The sequence below is a fragment of the Babylonia areolata genome, chromosome 14 (genome assembly GCF_041734735.1).
Source record: "Babylonia areolata isolate BAREFJ2019XMU chromosome 14, ASM4173473v1, whole genome shotgun sequence".
Taxonomy (NCBI): Eukaryota; Metazoa; Mollusca; class Gastropoda; order Neogastropoda; family Buccinidae; genus Babylonia; species Babylonia areolata.
In genome coordinates, this window is record NC_134889.1 from 11,670,522 (window position 1) to 11,691,517 (window position 20,996).

Below are 20,996 nucleotides of genomic sequence, written 5' to 3' on the forward strand. Positions count from 1 at the left end.
TCAGTTCATGAAAATGAAATTAGGCTTCTACAGAAAGATAGCTTGTAACACTCTGATATAAATTACCCTAGTTTTTGATTATTTTTCGGTAGCTTATATTCATCTTCATCAGGTTGTGTTTTCTTTGAAGAAATATTTGTCACTGATGTATTTTGTTTATAATCATGAACTAAATTAAAATCAGCTAATTCAAATAAGTATGCAAATTCATGCACACACACGCACACACACACACACACACACACACACACACACACACACACACACATATATATATATACATATGTATATATATATATTTTTTATATTTCATATATATTTTTTTTATACCTCTGAAGCAGTAAACTGACTGTAATCAGTACCATCAAGTGACTGACTACTGTGATTGGCTGTGGGCTTTCAGTACCCATTGATTGACAGCAATGATGGTCTCACCTCATTCTTCCATTCCTTTTTCTTCCTTCAGCCCAGAGCTCTAAACCAATTGGTAATGAACTTCCTGTCCAGCATACCATGCCACTTTCTTTCCCTCTCTTATGGCAGTGAGCCCATTTCAACTTTAATGTGTGGATTTAATCTCTCTGCCCACCAGTGTATTCATCTTATTTGGTGACTAGTATGAAGCTTTCTTTCTCTTGCCAATGGTTTCTGGGATGTCTGGTCTGTTGTTGGGTGCGGGAAACTTTTACACTGTGTTTTTTGTCTTGATAGAGAGAGAGAGAGAGAGAGAGAGAGAGAGAGAGAGAGAGAATGTTTGTGTGTGCGCATGCATGCATGCATATATATATGCAAGTACAGATTTGCCAGCTGTTATATTTTTTGGCAAAATTTGTTTGTGAGCATATCTATACTCACACATTTATTTTCCCTTTGACATACACTTGTCAATAGGAAATCAGTAAACCCTTATTGCCCTTACATGTTTTGCATGTGCATCAGTGTGTGCATAAAAACAAAAACAAATAAAACAACAAAATACCAACCAACCCACTGAATAAACCAAGGTGTCTATCAGTATGGATTGCTTTTCCTGTGAGTGCATCAGTTGGAAAAAAAATCCCCATAGATTTTAACAGTTCTGAAAGATTTTCAGTAGTAAGCTGTGATGATACTTAATAGCTCCCATTATTGGTCAGAGACCAAGCTCTAAGCACTTTGCAATCAGAGTCAGTTGCACAACAGACTGCTTACCTGGGTAGATCCAGCTGACAGCTGCTATGGTGCTTGTCATTCCTTTCCTGTGTCATTCAGTCAGGTTTCTGTCACACACATACACTCAAACAGACATTAACATTTTATGTGCATGACTGTTTTGTTCATTTTCCACAACATGTAGCACCCATGCTTCATTTTCTTTGGGGGGCTGGAGGGGGGGCGGGGGGGGGGGGGGCAGCATGCTGGGTATGTTTTTGTTTCCATAACCCACTGAACGCTGACATGGATACATGGATTACAGGATCTTGAATGTGTGTATTTTGATTGTCTGTGTACGAAGGGGGTTTGTGCACTATCAGGTCTGCACATATGTTGACCTGGGAGACTGGAAAAATCTCCACCCTTAACCCACCAGGTATGACTGGATTGAACTCAGCAAACTTTGTATGAACTAGCGCTATAAAAATTAACCCTTTCGCTGCCAGGAAAATAAGATTTAAGTGAAATCTATTTGCCAGTGTTTTTTTTCACAAAAACGGGTATAAATTTTTAAAAAATTCTGTGCTCTTTGTTATTGGAGAAAGACCGATAAAAGTATATATTTTCTGAAAGGGAAATAAATAAAGAATACAAAACACATGATGTTTTCCCATTTTATATATTTTTAGTGACATGCTGTAGTTTTGAAATCAGTGTTTTGTTTTTTGTCACATTTTCAGCTTGTTCATTACAAACATTAGTCAGGTAATTTGCACAAAAATATCATATTTTCTGGACAAATGGATATCTGTAAACACAAAATCATACTAGAACAACCACAATATACATGTATATATTTTTTTTAAGAGATAGATACACAATGCATTGTGACTTCTCCAAGTGATAATATGGATGTGAGGCCACGCCCCCTCAGTCTCCATCCCCCTCCTTTTCACCCCTCTCACATGGTCACTTGATTCAGTTCTCATCAGACCGCGTTGGCTGAGTGCCAAGAATATTGTTTATAATTTGGTCATGTTCTGTCGTCTGCTAACATCTGTACAGCCGGCATCACTCACTGATAGTCGCATCTTGGCCACTCTCCTGATTGTTTCCTTTATTTTCTATCAAATCGTACTTTAAATGTTCATCACTGTCTTCTTCAAATTTACGCTTCAATTCTTTCTGAGCATCAGCTAAAGAAAGAAATCTTGGTTGATTTATTTCGTCACGATCGCATGTCTTGAGCACGGCGTCAGTCCGACATTTTGTTGAGCGAGCGAGGAGAGAAGTCAGGCAAACACTTGGACAGTAACCCAACCAAAACGTTCAAATAAAGGACTGCTTCATGACGTAGATGGGGTTTCTAGCTATGAATAGAATCTAGAAAGATTCCCCAGGCTAAAGCTACCACTATTTTTGTCAGTGAAGTGAATGCAAACCAGGGAAAAGTCAGAGTTATCTCGTCATTGTGGCAGCGAAGCATACATGCTTGCCATGACGAGTTATCTCGTCATATAGGCAGCCTAGGGGTTAACCACTGCACCCAACAGATTTTAAGTATGCAGTATGGTGATGATCATCATGTTCATCCTGGACCATCTGGAGTTGACAACTTACCACAAACCTACAGCTGAAGACAGCGGCAGCAAAACAAAAGGGCAGTAAACAAACCTCCAGCAATTCTGGATTGCAACAAAAACATGGGTGCCATGGACCATCATGACCAACAGCTGCAGCCCTACAATGCCACAAGGAAAACCCTGAAGTGGTACAAATAACTGTGCATGCATTTTCTACAAATTGCCATGCTGAATGCACACATCCTCTACAAAAAAGCAGGCAACAGCAGTACACTCTTGGACTTCAGAAGGATGTAATTAGTGCCATGATTTTTGGTGACCAAGACCCAGACACTGCTAAAGATGACCACGCTGTTTGTCTTGTGTGGATGACACTTCATCCCACCTACCCCACAGAAGGCATGGCCCCAAAGGAGGTGCAGAGTCTGCTGGAAGAAAGGACAAAGAAAGGATGTGAGCTTCTACTGCCCAGACTGCCCCATCAAACCAGCACTGTGTCTTGAAGACTGTTTCTGCAAGTACCTCACACAGCGTTTTTACTGGCGATAGATCCTGGGTGAGTACACCCTTTTCATTCTTTGTGTGGACTGTGTTGGAGTCTTACGCACCTGGCCGGACACTGTTGCACAGCCTTGACAGTGTGTGTGGTTGATCATGACAGTCACAAGAAAGACTGGTTGATAACCTGGTTGATATTGTAGCACCTACATGATGGAATGACAGCCCCAATTTTTTTTTATTAATGCATTTTATGGAATTTTTCTGTCAGAGTGACTCATTATTTGAACATGTGAGTATTAAAAACAAAATCTTGGTTCATTTTCCTTTCATTTGATATATACGTTTATGCACTTATCTTCAGTACTTTTTGAAATATAAACAAATTAAAATCATTGGCGTGTTTTTCTTGTTTTTCTGAAAATTTTCTCAGCATAGGCCATAGCAAAACGTACTAGCAGTGAAGGGGTTAACCTCTTCAGTGACCTGTGACAGAAATCTCCATAAAGTCCTGAGTTCTGAATAAATCTGTGATTGTCAAAGCAGGAATTATCCTACCTCTATTTTTAGATTATGACTTTTTTTTTTTTAATGCGCACCAGTGGGAAAGCTTGATATATCTGCATTTGGTATTTATGAGGAGCAAAATTTAATCAGACTTTGTATGGTCATTCCAGAATGTTATTTGTAATGCTCTCAGAAATTCAGACGATGCTTTTAAAATGATGGACAAAGATCACAACCATGCATAAGTAAGTAAAGTAAGATAAAGGCTTGTATAGTTCAGTACACCCATCTCAGATGAGGCTCACCACACTTTACAATAAGATGTACATATTTAGTAATATATGACTTAAAAAGTATATAAAAAAAATTAACACAGGCAATATCACAGTCTCACATCACACAGTCAAATCACAACAAAATAGATACATCACATTCACCATAGTCAAAATATACACCAAGGAACCAGGCAAAACTACACACACAAAAATCACAAAATACCTACAAATCAACACAAAGAGCACACCCAGTGATCAGATCAAAGCAAGTATATGTAGATGGAAAAGCTTCACTGAGAATTATGTATTTGAAAAGATGTTTTGAGTACTCTATTGAATGTGGGTATTGAGGTGTGACAGAGGTGTGAGGGTGGTAAATTCTACTGTTTGGGTGCAACAAAACAAAAGGAATGTTCACTGTAAGATTTTGTGATCTTTGGAATACAGAGTGTGAGCATGTCAAGTGAAGAACAGAGTTGCCTGGATGGTGAATAGACAGAAAGTAGATCTGAAAGATAGGACAAGAATTAGTGAAGAAATTGTGACAGAGGACTTAGAGTTTGTATTGTATTTGTGCTTGAATGGGGACCCAGTGAAGGGAATGAGTAGGGGGTGATGTGTTGACATTCATTAGCTTTGAGTGTGAGTCGTGCTGCAGAGTTTGAACTTTTTGAAGTTTGTCAACACAGTGTATGAGACAGCCAGCAAGAACAGCATTTCCACAGATAGGACAAGAGAAAATACAAATGTCTTTGTGATTTCTGTGGTTAGATATTGGCGAAAGGAGCTGATTTGTCATAGTGCTGCATATGCTGACCTTCTAATAAGGTTGATGTGTGTGTCAAGTTTCATGTCATCTAGATGCATGTGTGCTAAATTACATGCAGATGCTGTGAAAAGTGTGTCTGAGGTTCCTACCAGGATAGATGTAGGCTTAGGCAAGTCAGAAAAGGAGTACTTTGAGTGAACAAGAAATGCTTTGGTGCAGTCATGTGTAGAGATTCAGATTGGGTTTAATCAGTCCCTTCACTGTCAGAAGAGCATAGTTCCTGCTGCAGTGCCTCTGACAGGGGATTTTCATTGAAAACGGATATAGATTAACAACAACAACAAATTCTACAGGCTGCTTTTTTGTCGAAAGTATGCAAGTTTTATATTTTCCTGAAAGAAAATCGACTGAGTGTTCTATTCAAAGCACTTATTAAATTATGGGATGTACAGATTATGATTTTGATCAAGTTGAATGAGAAGTATATTTTAGCTATGTATCTTGATTTTACATTTCTTGATTGCGCAAAACACAGCTATATTATTGTGAATGTTTCAACAAAGGACAAAATAACAACACGAACAAGCATGCTAACAAAGAAAACCCATCAAATGAAGTCCAGATGGCAGTTTGGGGCATAATCCAGTAAGTGATGAGGCGTTCACAAATCATTCTTTGAATAAATATTTAACGGTCTCCTTCTCCAACTTTCCATCACATGTTATCGTGTATTGTCGATTGAATATAGGATTGAACGGGCAGGTTAACCCTTTCGCTGCCAGGAAAATAAGATTTAAGTGAAATCTATTTGCCAGGGTTTTTTCACAAAAAACGGGTATAAATTTTCAAAAAATTCTGTGCTCTTTGTTATTGGAGAAAGACCCATAAAAGTATATATTTTCTGAAAGGTAAATGAATAAAGAATACAAAACACATGCTGTTTTCCCATTTTATACATTTTTAGTGACATGCTGTTGTTTTGAAATCAGTGTTTTGTTTTTTGTCACATTTTCAACTTGTTCATTACAAACATTAATCAGGTAATTTGCACAAAAACATCATATTTTCTGGACAAATGGATATCTGCAAACACAAAATCATACTAGAACAACCACAATATATATATATATTTTTTAAGAGATAGATACACAATACATTGTGACTTCTCCAAGTGATAAGATGGATGTGAGGGCACGCCCCCTCAGTCTCCACCCCCCTCCTCCTCACCCCTCTCACACGGTCACTTGATTCAGTTCTCATCAGACCGCGTTGGCTGCGTGCCAAGAATATCGCTCTGCTGCTAATTCGGTCATCTGTCGTCTGCTAACATCTGTACAGCCGGCATCACTCACTGACAGTCGCATCTTGGCCACTCTCTTGATTACTCCCTTTATTTTCTATCAGATCGTCCTATAAATGTTCATCACTATCTTCTCCTTCGAATTTACGCTTCAATTCTTTCTGAGCATCAGCTAAAGAAAGAAATCATGGTTGATTTAGTTCGTCACGATTGCATGTCTTGAGCACGGCGTCAGTCCGACATTTTGTTGAGCGAGCGAGGAGAGAAGTCAGGCAAACACTTGGACAGTGGCCCAACCAAAACGTTCAAATAAAGGACTGCTTCATGACGTAGATGGGGTTTCTAGCTATGAATAGAATCTAGAGAGATTCCCCAGGCTAAAGCTACCACTATTTTTGCCAAGGAAGTGAATGCAAGCCAGGGAAAAGTCAGAATATTTTGATGACGAGTTATCTCGTCATGCAGGCAGCGAAGCATACATCCTTGCCATGACGAATTATCTCGTCATGCAGGCAGCCTAGGGGTTAGCAACTTGAAACAAAATGGTGTCGTTTGCGTTCACGAAGAATATGAGCACGTGCTTTGAATATGTATAAATATGTGTATGCAATTGATTTTTGCCCATGACCTTCAGGGCTCAGCCAATACCCTGGATCTATAAAGTCCACTCGTCCACGTATTGATTTTAGTATTTTCTGAAAAAGACCACTTGGGCGAATGAACATAGTGAAAGCCCTGTACACTGAGAGTAAAACACACAAGCTTTTTATGTATTGAGTATAATTTCAAAATGTAATGTTTAAGATGAGAAAGATCAGTTTAAAGCAAATTAAGTCCCCTAGAATTAATTACAGATTAATTTCCCTTTTTTACAATCTGCACCAAAGACATGCAAAATTTATAACTTCCATGATTAGCAAAAGAAGTTCCTGTTTGAACAAAAAATGATAAAAATGACTGCTCTTGTTGTTGTGTCAGAATATCAGATCAAAGTGCCAAGTTTAGAGAATAAAAAAAATATGAATATAACCGTAAATGCAGTTTGCCAGGTCCAGGGTGTTTGAGGCACTGATGAGAGAGTTCCTCTTCGCTGATGACTGCGCACTTGCTGCACACACCCATGAGGACATGCTGTTCATTATGGACAAGTTCTCAACCTCCTGCAGGTGCTTTGGACTCACCATCAGCCTCAGCAAGACCGAGTCACAGAACGCCAGTGCCTCCCCCCTGCCTGCAATCAAGGTCGATGACACAGAGATCAAGTCAGTCAACAAGTTTTGGTCTCCAACCTCCAGGTCCTAGAGCGGAGCGGCCTGCCCAGCATCGAAAGCCTGCTGATCCGGTGCCAGCTACGCTGGACAGGACACGTTGTCCGCTTGACAGACAGCAGGATCCCGAAGATGCTTTTGTATGGCCAGCTGAAGGAAGGCCACCGTGAACTTGGAAGACCCTGCAAGCGCTTCAAGGACACCTTGAAGACAAACCTTAAAGCCTGTGACATAGACATCGCTTCCTGGGAAACTGATGCTCTTGACCGCTGTCGCTGGAGGATGCTGTGCTCTAGTGGCGTAAAGACGTTTGAAAACAAGAGAACGCTGGCCATTAATGAGAAGCATGAGCGAAGGAAGCAAGGCTCAACTTCTGGAGACGTTTTCCCTTGCAACACCTGTGGGAAGTGCTGCGCATCCAGAATCGGCCTCTTCTCCCATATCGACACACACGGACAGATAAGCCTGCCTGCCTACTCATCCGTCGGAACGACGGGAGACTCCATCATAATTTGGCTTCTTTTTTTTTTTTGTGCCCATCCCAGAGGTGCAATATTGTTTTAAACAAGTTGACTGGAAAGAACTGAATTTTTCCTATTTTTATGCCTAATTTGGTGTCAACTGACAAAGTATTTGCAGAGAAAATGGCAATGTTAAAGTTTACCACGGACACACACACACACACACACACACACACACAGACAACCAAACAAGTGAGTCAAAAAAGAGAGAGCGTGTTTCTAGATTCAAGAGTATTCAACATGTATGTGAACCAGAATCAGATTGATTCAAGAGTATTCAACATGTATGTGAACCAGAATCAGATTGATATGGGTTTATTTGTGACTGGAATGAGCTGATACAGATTTAAAGGATAATTAACAATGAGGAGGAGAAGCATCGTCTTCATGATAATCATGATCATTACCATTGTCAACATGATACTTTTCACAGTGGTGATACCAGGAATGAACGCAGTATCAAATTATCAATACTAAAAGGGTAACCTCAGTTACAGGGCTGGGAGAATGACATTGACAATGTTGAATATAACACAAAAGAAAAATTAAACAGTATATGTCACAAAACATGAAAAGAAATTATGTATTCTTACTCACTTATAAGCTGAAGTTTGGTGTCATATACTGTACCATGTCAAACTGATGCAAACTAGGCCTATTGGTTTGCTCTGCTTGGCCAAATTTCGCGCGGCTAACAGTGAAAAGACGGGCCCACCCGCTCTCAGCCAATCAAACGCCTCTAAAAACTATAAGCGCTTAATCATTCCTTTGGCAAAGGCTCTCCACGCCATCTTGTCAGGTTTACGCTCTGTCTCGTCTTACGCTTTTTTCGGCTATTCAGCGTATCCTTTTGGCCTTATTTTGTTGCATGCGGCTTGTGTTTATTGTATTCTTACATTCTGTGTACTCGATTCGACTCTGCACCCTCGATTCGTTCGATTTTTTCTGCCTCTAAGTCGATCCTGTCTTTCCTTTCTCTGTTGGGGGTCGGATTTTCGCTGGGTGCCTAAGCGCGGGTTCCATGCCTCGTGTGCCATACCACGAAGGCAGGGGATCATGATGCTGGGATTGAGACTCGGTAAGAGACTCTCCCAGGCCCGGAGCTCATGATTCCTCCCGATACGGACCGCGGCGATGCGTCGTTAGACGCTGATCGCGGAGGCGACTTTCGTACCAGTAAAACGGTCATGAAGGGGACCGGGGGGAAAGAGGTACGAACGTCGCCTCCCGAGGTGTCCCAGCGCGAGGCAGGGAGAAGGGTGAATGGCAAGTCATCTCCGTGCTGTGGGCCATTACCCGGGTCCCCACTCGGAGACGGCCCTCACGTGCCCCATTGTTGCTCCCCCTCCTCCCTTCTCTGTCGACCCCCCTCCCCCACCTCCTTTTGGGGGGGGAGAAAAATTTGGTTCCGGGGGGGGATCTCTACTTTGCCCACCCCAGGCCAAGCCACCCCAGTCTCCCCACGGGAGGGGATTCGGGGCGCGTGGCAACCTGCTCTGCAGGTCTTCCCGCTATCCGGCCGGTCTCCCCTGCTGGGGGAGTCCCGCGCGTGTCAGGCGGTTCCGGGCAGTCAGCCCGCTCGTCTTCGGGCGGGACTGACACCCAAGTCGGACCTGACCTCCCTCCGACTTGGCCAGGTTGTTCCCTTCATGGAGGTCAACGCACCAGTGACCCTTGGGGTTCGGGTCACAGTATGGCTGGTGTCCACGGGTGGTTACCCCCATTCTACCCGTACTGGGGCGCACCTAGGGTGCACACTGGGTTGCCGGGAGCACCAAGGGCCAGCCCCTTGTCCGCTCCCCACCGGACCCAACCCAGCACATCTCACAGGGTGACACACACAGCCCTGACAAGTGGGATCGACTTCTTGTCGGTCAGGTCGAGCTCCTCGACCAATATTGCCACTATGTCCACAAATCGGGCCTCTGTCAACCCACAGGTGACCTCCACGGTCACAACGGCCTCCTTGTCAGGACCGACGGCTGCTCAGGGGCCCTACTCGGCCCGGCGGAGCCGGCAGTCCCCACCTGCCCAGCCCTCGGTCCTACAGTGAGATGAGTGGGTGTTTGTCCCCACACAGCACTCGTGGGTCACTCTTGCATCCAGGGACGCCCTCTCTGAAAAGGTGTGGCACCCACCATCCCAAGCATGGTTGGACCTACGGTCCACACGCTCCCCACCCGCTTCAGGTGTCAAGGACATAACAGTGGCGGTCATGGTCCCGGCTCGGGATCGTCCCAGCTCATCCCGATGGGCTGACCACAGCTCACAGGACGCCCCAGTGGGTACATCCACTTGGGATGGCACCCAGCAGGGGATGGACTGCGAACAAGAGTGGGAGCCCCTGTCTTCGGATGAGGACGAACAAGCAGATGAGCACTCTTCGCCCACATCCCAGGGGGGACAGATTGAGCCCGTGCCTCCCTAGGGACCAGCCTGAACCAAACTCGGACTTTGCCGAGCTCGAACTGACCCTCCCCAATAGGGTCACGTATGCCGAATCAGTTCCTCAGGCTACTTTGTTACCCTTGACCCTCCTTACGCCATGTGACTCTAACTCCAGAACCACAAGGCAACTCAGAGTGCCAGAAATGGTGCAGGTATGGCTTAATAAGCCAGCCCGCACTGTCAGGGGTGCTGCTTCCATCCCTCCTCCAGGCAGGGAGTCCCTCTCTGCCCCGGGCGCCTTTTCCCCGGGAAAGTTTCTTAAAGATTCCTCCAAGGGAGGGGTGTGGTCCTGGTACACACAGGACCACCCTGCCTACAGCGGAGCAGAGCCCTCCGCACAGGACAGGATGTTGGTCTCACAGCGCACCACCTTCCCCACTTCAGCTAACCTATCCTTTAAAACGTTAGCAGAGTGGGACAAATTGGCCCGCCGCTGCCCCCCTGAGGTTTCCACGGCGTACACCTTCGACACGTTCCTTCACAGGGCCAATGAGCTGTGGGAACAGTGTCCGGTTAATCAGGACAAGGGGTCTCCTTCCTCTGTCCCGCCGGGCCTCTTCACCGACCACAGGTTACACGCTTTTGGCAATAGGGTAGCATCTGGTCTCACAGCAGCTGCAGACACAGCTACCAGCCTTCACTTCAGTACTGTGCTAGCGCGGCGTGATGCCATTTTCAGCCTCTCTAACATTCCTGTGGAGGAGAGGGCTGCCCTGCGGTCCATCCCAGCACAGCAGCACTCCCTCTTCGGCCAGTTCCCGCCCCATTTTGTCAGCCACAGGGCAGAGACAAACAGGGAGGTGGCCTCATATTTGGCCCACACCTCTCATGGGCTCCAGGGTTCTTTGCCATTGAAGAGACTGGCCACCAGGGCCCCTCCATATACCACGCCGCCTGTCAAGGCAGCGTGTGCTGAATCAGGGGCAGAGGAATAAACCACCTTATGTCCGTCCAAGCCGACCGGCCATGCCCAAGGCCAGAAGGCAGCACCCCCAATGACTGGGCCCCGATTCAGCACCGCCAGTCGTTCAGCCCCTCCAAGTAGGAAACTTGTCCCGGCATGCACATCAGTGGTGTGCTCTGGGACTCAACAGGAACACAGGTGAAGACTTTGAGATCGATGCAAAAGTTGTTGAATCTTTATTTTTAAAACTGAATGTCACGAAGGCAATTGGCCCCGACAATATCTGCGGAAAATTACTGAAAACATGTGCTTCCCAGTTGTGTGACGTGTTCTGTAAAATTTTCAACTGGTCTCTGAAGAACTGCTCTGTCCCCAGCATCTGGAAAAAATCTACTATCTGTCCTATCCCCAAGAAAAAGAACCCAGCCGCACTAAATGATTACCGTCCTGTTGCCCTGACTTCAGTAGTGATGAAATGCTTTGAAAAAATTATTCTCCGACATCTTCTTTCTTTCACTGAACAGCAGCTTGACTCTCTTCAGTTTGCTTATAAAGCACACAGAAGTACTGACGATGCTATCCTAACTCTCCTTCATAATGCTTTCCTTCATTTGAATAACACGGGATCTTTCGTTCGTATCCTTTTTGTTGACTTCTCTTCTGCTTTTAACACAATACAACCTCATCTCCTTGCCCTCAAACTGCTAGGCATGGATGTTGATCCGAAGCTTACTCTTTGGATAATAAGTTTTCTTGTCAATAGAACTCAGTCCGTCCGCTTTCATTCTGCCCACTCTTCTCTAAAATCTACTTCTACTGGTGCACCCCAAGGTACAGTGCTGTCCCCTGTTCTTTTTACACTGTACACAAATGACTGCAGAGGCACGGAGGAAACTCCTGTCATAAAATATTCTGATGATTCAGCAATTGAAGATCTGTCCAACTCGGATGCTATTTATTTCAGTGAAATTAAAAAGTTCTGTTCCTGGTGTGAGAAAAACTATCTGGATCTCAACGTATTGAAAACAAAAGAAATGTTAATAGATTTTCGGAAAGACCCCTTGCCTGTAGCTGACCTTGTTATTGATGGTCAAACAGTGGAGATGGTCAATGAATATAGATATTTAGGGACCATCTTAGACAATAAGCTGACTTTTGACAGAAATGTTGATTCCATTCATAAGAAATGTCAATCTAGAAATTTTTGTTTACAGAAGCTTAGAAATGTTGGTATAAATTCAAATATTCTTCAAAGTTATTATCGATGTTGTATCGAGTCTGTGCTTACAGTTTCATTTATGTGCTGGTATGGAAGTTTGGGAGTGAGGAGTAAGCGTGTTTTGAACGATGTCATGAGTGTATGCAGTAAAATTGTGGGAGTGAAACAAGCTAGTATGCAAGAGCTGTATGAAAGTCGAGTGGTTAAAAAAAGCAGGCAGATAGCAACTGACGACACCCATATTTTAGCAAAGTATTATGAGCTATTGCCATCAGGACGACGCTACAGAACTTTTAAGTTGAAATCCAGAGCTCTGAAGACTTTTATTCCACGTTCAATCCACCTTTTAAATTCTTGAGAACTCTGTGGGTGTGTGTGCGTGCGCGCACTCTCATGTGAGACGTGTGAAAGTCCGTGCATGATAGGCTGTACCTTGTTCTAGTTGTGGTGTGTGTGTGTGTTTGTGTGTGTGTGTGTGTGTGTGTGTTTACTGAGCTTAAAACGTGACAATTGGTTATAATGAATGTGCAATATGTAGGAAGAATAATGTGCAATATGCAGGATGAATCTACAATGAATATGTCTAATGCTAACGTCCATATTCTAAATATATTTCTGTTTAATAATTACGATGTAATAATTAATTGCAATGTTTTTAAAAGCGAATATGTGAAATGCTTTTATTTGAGAACATATGTTTATTACTCTTGTTTGATCAAGTTATCTGCGTGTGTGGGGTGGGGGGGGGGGGGTGCGGTGCGGGTGTGTGCTGATTATCTGGTTGTGGTTTTCCGCAATTCATCTTTATTCTTATCTTATCTGTCTATTATAATCAATGTGCAGTATAGTAGGCTATGTTTATAATTATATTCAAATAATGTTTCTTAATTCTTTCTGTTTTTACATTAAGAATACTAGTTATTACCTGCAGTGTGTGGATGTATGTATGAAACGATGTATGTGATATTTTTTACATTTGTATCTTCGTAATATTTGTTGGGGGTGTTGTTGGCTTTTACAGTTATGGTCCCCATGTTGTTTACTTGTCTATGTTGTGATAATGCACCTGACCAAATTTCTCCAGGTGGAGATAATAAAGTTATTCTTATCTTATCTTATCTTATCTAACGACGGGATTATGTCGGTGCTAGAGTCGGGGTACATGCTGTCTTGGGTGGAGGACCTCCCCCCTCTAAGATCCACTCCTCCTCCTTAGGTGCCCAGCTCGACGGAGCAGGAGAGCGTCCTAGAAAAAGAGATATCGCTCCCACTCCTCATGGGGCTATATCTCAACTCTCGGACCCGGGCCCCGGTTTTTACGGCTGTTGTTGGTGATTCCAAAGGTCTCGAGAGGGTGGAGACCAGTTTTGGACTCGTCCCCCCTCAACAAATTCCTCCCCAAAATCAAATTCAAGATGGACACACAGGCACAGATTCGGGAGACCATCCAACAAGGTGATTGGCCTACCTCTATCGATCTGGAAGATGCTTATTTTCATATACTCATCCATTCGGCATCCCGTCGGTACCTGAGGTTCGTGTGGAGGGACAAGGGGTTCCAGTTCCCGGCCCTCCCATTTGGTCTGTCCCTTGCCCCTTTCCTGTCTGCCAAGGTGGTGCGGGAATTGGTGTCCATCGTCCGCTCGGAATCCATTTGTCTCTGTGTGTACCTGGACGACTGGCTTATCCTGGCCCAGTCGCAGGCCCTGTGCCTGAGTCATACGGCCAGACTTCTAGACCTTTGCTCCCAACTGGGCTTCCTCAGTGACCAGCAGATATGCGATCCGTCCCCACGTCAGTCCTTCGACTTCTTAGGGATGAGATTCGACACGCGGTCTATGATAGTCTCTCTGGCGCCAGATCACTGGGACCGTCTGGCAGGCCTCCTCAGCCACTGGCGCCACTCCTCCCAAGATACAGCGCAGACACTTTCTTCCCTCTTGGGCATGATGGAGTCCACGGCACCTCTCATTCCCCTGGACAGGGTTCTCAAGCGCCCTCTCCAGAGGGCACTGAGGTTACGCCGGTCCCAGAGCACTCAGCCATGGGATACCCAGATATGTCTGGGCGAGTGGTTCCTCGAGGTGACATCAGAGTGGTTAATCACCCCCCTTCGGACACAGGGGGTGCCCTTAGCCCCACCTACTCTTCAGGTGGCACTCTTCACAGACGCCTCCTCCCTGGGCTGGGGAGCCCACATGGACTCACTCTATGCAGCAGGGACTTGGTCCCCGGAGGAGCGCCTATGCCACATCAATGTTCTGGAACTGGAGGCAGTTCGCAGGACTCTCCTGCACTTCATGGGGGAGGCCACTGGCAAGACCATCCGCTTGTTCACGGACAAGACGACGGTCGCATGTTATGTGAACAAATGGGGGGAGCGCACTCGGCAGACCTCTCCATGCGGACTGAGGCTCTCCTCCGTTGGTGCCACAGCAAGGGCATTGCACTTTCAGCGAGACACTGAGCAGGAAAAACCAACTTCTTGGCAGATGCTCTTAGCAGGTCCAAGAGTGTCATACGCACAGAGTGCACCCTGGACAAGGACAGCCTTCAGAGGGTGTGGGAACAGTGGTTTCGGCCGATGGTGGACCTTGTTCAACAAGAGACTTCCCACTTCCGTCCCTTCGGTTGCCGACCCAGAAGCGTGGGCAGTGGATGCTCTCTCTCTAGATTGGAGCAGTCTGATTGCCTCCGCATTTCCTCCCTTTCCAAGTCTGTCCAAGGTGATACGGAAAGACAGATTGGAACACCCGCAGCTGATCCTCATTGCGCCGAAATGGCCAGCCCAGACCTGGTTTCCGGACCTTCAGTCCCTGACACATGTTCCCACCCCTGGAACTTGAAACCAAATCTCATCTGCTGAGGCAGCCTCGCTCGGGCACTCCGCATTCCAATCCTCAACTGCTCCACCAGCACGCATGGCTGCTGTGCGGTCGGAACTGTCAGCATCACCATTGAAGTCCTCGACCCCTCGGTCGGCCTCTGTGTCGGCTGTGCTGACCCAGGGGTGTGCCTCCTCTGACCTCCTCTCCATAGTCACCAGAGCAAGGAGGCAGGGAATGGAGACATTGTATGACTTTCGCTGGAAGAAATGGTTGCGGTGGTGTACAGCTCAGGGCATTACCCCTACGAACCTTACGAGCATGCAGCTGGCCAACTTTCTGGCTCTCTGCTCCTCGGTTCTCATCCTGTCTGCTAGTTCTGTGCGAGGGTACAGGTCTGCCTTCTGTACCACAATGCAAACAGCTAGGTGGTTCCGCCTTTGAAGCGGATTGCCTGCTCAGAGAGGTGGCTAGGGGTGCCCCTCTGAAGGAAGCTAGAGACCCCAGAAGAGTGCCCCTCTGGGACTTGTTCCTGGTGCTGGATTTCATTCGAAAACAGCCCTTCCTACCATTGGGGACTATTCCTTTTGACATCCTCACCCTCAAGACCACTTTCCTTCTGTGGCTGGCCACAGGCAGTCGTAGAAGTAAGCTGCATGGGCTTAGTGGAATGCCACAAGATCTGGCCTTCCATAGAGATGGTTCCATCACTATTCGTTTCCTTCCAGAGTTTCTGGCTAAGAACCAAGACCCTGAGGTTCCTTCCCCCTCTCTGAGGGTCAGACCTTTGTCTGATATTCTTGCCCAAGATGATGAGGATAGGCACCTGCCCTGTTCGGTGTCTCAAATACTATTGGGATAGGTCTCGCCTTAGACGTTCTTCTCAGAGGTGTCTGCTCATCTCCCTCAATGAGAATTACAAGAAAGACATCGCTGCAGGCACCATTTCCCGCCAGGTTTCCCAAGTCATTCATAGAGCCTACTCTCATGCACACAGGGATATCAGCTGTCTTCATCCCAGAGCACACGAAGTGCGGGCCATAGCGACTTCGGCTGCTTTCCAGCACTCAGTGCCAACGCAGCATGTCTTGGAGGCAGCCTTCTGGCGGTCTGAGAATCCCTTCATCAACTCCTACCTCAGGAATTTCCGTATGACCAGGGCTGACGGTTCCAAGGGGATTTCCTTTGTCGCGGCTAACACTGCCGTCTCAGTTACAAGGGCTCCCCATATGAACCAGTAGGCGTTGCCCTCCTCCATTTGCTTTAAATTCTGCATCAGTTTGACATGGTACAGTATATGACACCAAAAGGAGGAGTTTGTATTATACTCCATGTTTGGTGTTACATATACTTACCATGTCAAACTCAAATGCCCGCCCGTCCGTCCCCGCGTCTCTGCCGTGGTTCTCATGGGGCATTTTTGTTCATGGCCACGGAATGATTAAGCGCTTATAGTTTTTAGAGGCGTTTGATTGGCTGAGAGTGGGTGGGCCCGTCTTTTCACTGTTAGCCGCGCGAAATTTGGCCAAGCAGAGCAAACCAATAGGCCTAGTTTGCATCAGTTTGACATGGTAAGTATATGTAACACCAAACATGGAGTATAATACAAACTCCTCCTATTGATGATTAATGATGTGGATTAAGAAGATTTAGTCTTGACACCTTTGAGAATACACAGAAATATGACAGGCTGTTGTTTCTGTTCTGCAAAATCAGTGGCTGTATGTTTTCACTTTTCAGTTTGAAGAGGTGGCATCAAGGGAGGACTTGATGGGAGTGGAAGATACTGCCAAGAGAAATATCCTTTACTTTGTTGTTTCTACCCCTGAAAACAGAGTATGGCTGTCTACATGGCAGGGTAAAAACAGTCCTACACATAAAAGCCTACTCGTGTACATATGAGTGAAAGTGGAAGGTGCAGCCCACAAACACAGAAGAAGAAGAAGTTTTTTCTGCTTCAGCTTTGATTTGGGAGTATGGGGCATAATTGTAACGCCTGTGTGATCTCAAACACCGTTGACAGTGATACAAAATGCTGAAGTATTTGAATAATAATGAATTTTTTGTTTGCAATTCTTGTTGATAGATAGTTTGAAGCATGTTTGCCTTTCATATCCCTTTGATTAAAGAGTACCTAGTCTGAAGCATGTTTGCCTTTCATATCCCTTTAATTAAAGAGTACCTAGTTTGAAGCATGTTTGCCTTTCATATCCCTTTAATCAAAGATTCTGAAGCTGCAAAACAAAATTTGAAAAAGTGAATCTGTCATGCACATCTAGTATGAAGTGAGGGGATAAGTTTGGATGTAACTAGGCATAAATGAGTGAATGTGTGTTTGGGCAATAAATCAACAAAGTATTGACATGTTTTTTGCCCTGAGTTGTACTTTACCTTGACTGTATGCATGTTTTTTCTCCACCAAGCCACAGCTGAAGAACAGGTCCACGGTGTTCACCTTGGGGGATCGTGGCAATGTCCTCACCTCTGATTTGGAGGCTCCTGTCATTGTGCCGCATGCTGCTGCAAAAAATGAAACCAGGGTATAATGTGTGTGCATGTGTGTGTGTGTGTGTGTGTGATTGTGTGAGTGTAATTGTGTGTGTGTGTGTAAATATGTGTGTTTGTGTCTGTTGTATTGAATGTGTATATGAGTGTATGTGCGTGCGTGCGTGTGTGTGTGTGTGTGTGTGTGTGTGTGTGTGTGTGTGTGTAGTGCAAACATGCACACACAAGCACCTACCTGTCACTGTTTTTGAAAATAAAACGATGCATATTTGTTTTGTTTGTTGTGCTTTTGAAATGTAAACAAGAGTATGTGAACAGAAACAGTGAGTGGTAGTTATGCCATCCCAGATTTACAGTTGCCAAAACCAGCCAGAAAAACAAGAAAAGAAAATAAGTATGTAAGCTGTGTTGAACAAAGAAAAAAGTTTGTCAAAAAAAAAGAAAAAAAAAAGAAAAGATTTCCTTCATGTGTCTGAACTTGCGACTGTGCTGTAAACGTGCAGTTTATAAAAAGACATGGTGCCAGTATTGTGATGATGTACTCTGAAGGTCCACATACCTTGTTCTTTCTTTTTCACTCAACACCCTTGATCTTCCCAGGCATGGGAAGTGGTGGAGTGTGTGTGGATGTTTGACAATATAAGAAAGAGGAACGTGCACTGTGACCAGTTCTCTCTCTCTCTCTCTCCTGGGGGGAGGGGGGGGGGGGGGGGGGGGGGGGGGTAAACTGAGCATTTGTGCATGCAAGTTGCACTTCAGAGTGTCTCTGTATTTTTCCAAAATATAATGAATCAGCAGTGCTGTGATGAGATCCTGAAAGGTGATAAGTAAGGCACTATAGTTTCAGCATCACTAGCTTTTCCAGTTGTCATGTGGCTGCTTTGCTGCCACATAACAAGCTTTCATGGTGAAGAGGGCCGCTAAAAAGTTGGCCTTGAGAATCACCATGCTGTCACCCTGGTGCAGAGCAGACAGTGTTGTCCTTGGTCAGCCCCTTTCTCTGTTTTGAGGTGGACTTCTTTTGCAATATGGTGATGTGAGCAGAGAACCCCAGGCAGCCTGAAGCAGACCAGACTGGCTAGCAGCAGTGGATGGCAGACCAGCACAGACCCAGGCTGTGCACAGAACAGCACCAACAGCGAACAGACGACCTCTCGTCCTTCTCTCTGAGCAACCCAGCCTGATGGACATAACGATGCTGCACTCAGTGAAATTGGAATGAACTTTAAGTTTGTTGACACAGGGAATCAGGGAGATTGGTGAACAAAATGTTCTCTTCAGCAGGGTGTGAAAGACAAGAAAATCAGAACTTTTTAAAGAAAAACTCTGAATTGATGGCTGGAGTTGATGAACTAGAGAAGAAGACCGACCAATTTAGTGGCGAGGTCAAAAAGAAAATATTTGATTTTCTACGGCATTTCCAGGGATCAGAATGAGACAAATGAGCAATGTGAGGGCAAAATACAGGACCTTATCACTGACCAGTAAGAAGTAGCAAAGGACATTGAATTTGATCTCATTCACCGCTTAAAAGCAAAGCTTGATTCCCCGATCTTTGCATGTTTTGCTCTAATAAAGACAAGTTTCTCATCTTGATGACAATAAAGAAACTCAAGGGCAGCAATGTCTTCATTGGAGGAGAATCCTCTGGTCATGTTGGAGAGATAAGATAAAGGTTGTCACTTTATCTGAAGGATGCCAGAAAGAATGGGAAGAAGGCCTTCATGATCTTTGACCATCTTGTCATTGATGGGAAAAAGTTCTTTCTGGAGGATTTGACTCCAGTTTGGTTATGAGCTAGGAAATCAGCCGGCTCATTTCTAAACAGATTTTTCTCCCTGACAATGAAAACGAAGATAGTCAGATTGAATCGGCACGGGCTCAATTTTCATTTGTAAATTCAGCAACAGAGAACATGTCAAACCAGTCTTGCTTGACTGAGCAGTTAATGTGCAACATGCATGGAATGAAAGGACACGTGTGGGGAATAAAACAGCATATTTCTTTTTTGACATGGATTGTCAGCAGCTTACTATTCAAACTTGTTGACCAAGATTTCATTTCATATCTTCTTGATTTTGATTTTGTTTGTTTAATTGAAACATTTATGGAAAGCTGTGAATTAAATGCGTTTAATGGATTTACTGTTTTCTACAGATCATCATCACAACTCTCAAAAAAAGGGAGAAGAATGGGAGAACCTAGGAGATAAGAAATAATATCCTCCCTTTACCCAGCAGGTGCCGTTACCGAGATTTGAACTGGGGACCCTCAGATTGAAATCCAATGCTTTAACCACTCGGCTATTGTGCCCGTCAATATTTAAACTTGGGAGATCATAGATCTGGGGAAATACAGACCTGGGAGAACAAAGTCCTAGAAATAATGATAATAATAACAATCATGGGTATTTATAATGCGCTCTATCTCCTTTGCACAGAGCCCAGAGTGCTAATAGTTTACATCAGTATGGGGGATAACACCATATGGCACTATATCAAGACTTACACACACACACACACACGCGCGCGACACCACATGCAAACACCTTGACACCCATGAAAGCAGATTTGCACAGATGTGTTTTGAGGCCAGATTTGAACTGAGATAATGTTTCAGCATGGTGAATTTGGTTGGGAAGTTTATTCCAGGTGACAGGACCAAGGTATGAAAAGGCACACTGTCCTTTAATATTTTTTTTATGAGGGATTCAAAGAAATATATGAATTAGCAGATGATTGAAATGATTAGGATGACAAGTCTGAACAAGATTAGATATGTATTGGGGATGGTGGTCCCAGAAGTGATATTGAAACACACACAAGAAATTTTATTATCAATTCTCTGAGTGATATGATGCAAATGGAGTCTAGCCAGCAGAGGTTCAGTGAGGGTTTTCTTAAAAGCTTTAAAGACATGGCATTCTGAACTTACTCAAGTTTATCAATCAGAAGTGAAGATACAGTAATCAAGATGGGGAATAATCAGGGAATTGACAAGGGTTTGGGTTGCTTCAACAGTGAGGACGTGTCAAACAAAATTTATCTTTTGTAATTCCAGGTTTGCATTTGGACTGAGTTGAGTCACTTGTCATGATACAGAGAATCTGTTGTCAAACATGAAAACCTAACATTTGGGGAACATAGAGCTGCCTGAAGGAAAATATGGAGGAATATAGACCTGGGAGATCATAGATCTGACCCCATCCATATGGGCTTGACAGGGACAGAGCTATGGGCA

General features: G+C 44.6%; 1 protein-coding gene across 2 annotated transcripts in view; it reads left to right on the plus strand.

The window, feature by feature from the left end:
• Positions 1-20,996, plus strand: part of LOC143289817 (vacuolar protein sorting-associated protein 52 homolog) — a 98,525-nt gene that overhangs the window by 26,811 nt on the left and 50,718 nt on the right. For both annotated transcript variants that reach the window (XM_076598980.1, XM_076598981.1), the window contains exons 7-8: positions 16,992-17,049; positions 17,658-17,791. In XM_076598980.1, the coding sequence (XP_076455095.1) occupies positions 16,992-17,049; positions 17,658-17,791 (192 nt within the window). The remainder of the gene's footprint in view (positions 1-16,991; positions 17,050-17,657; positions 17,792-20,996) is intronic.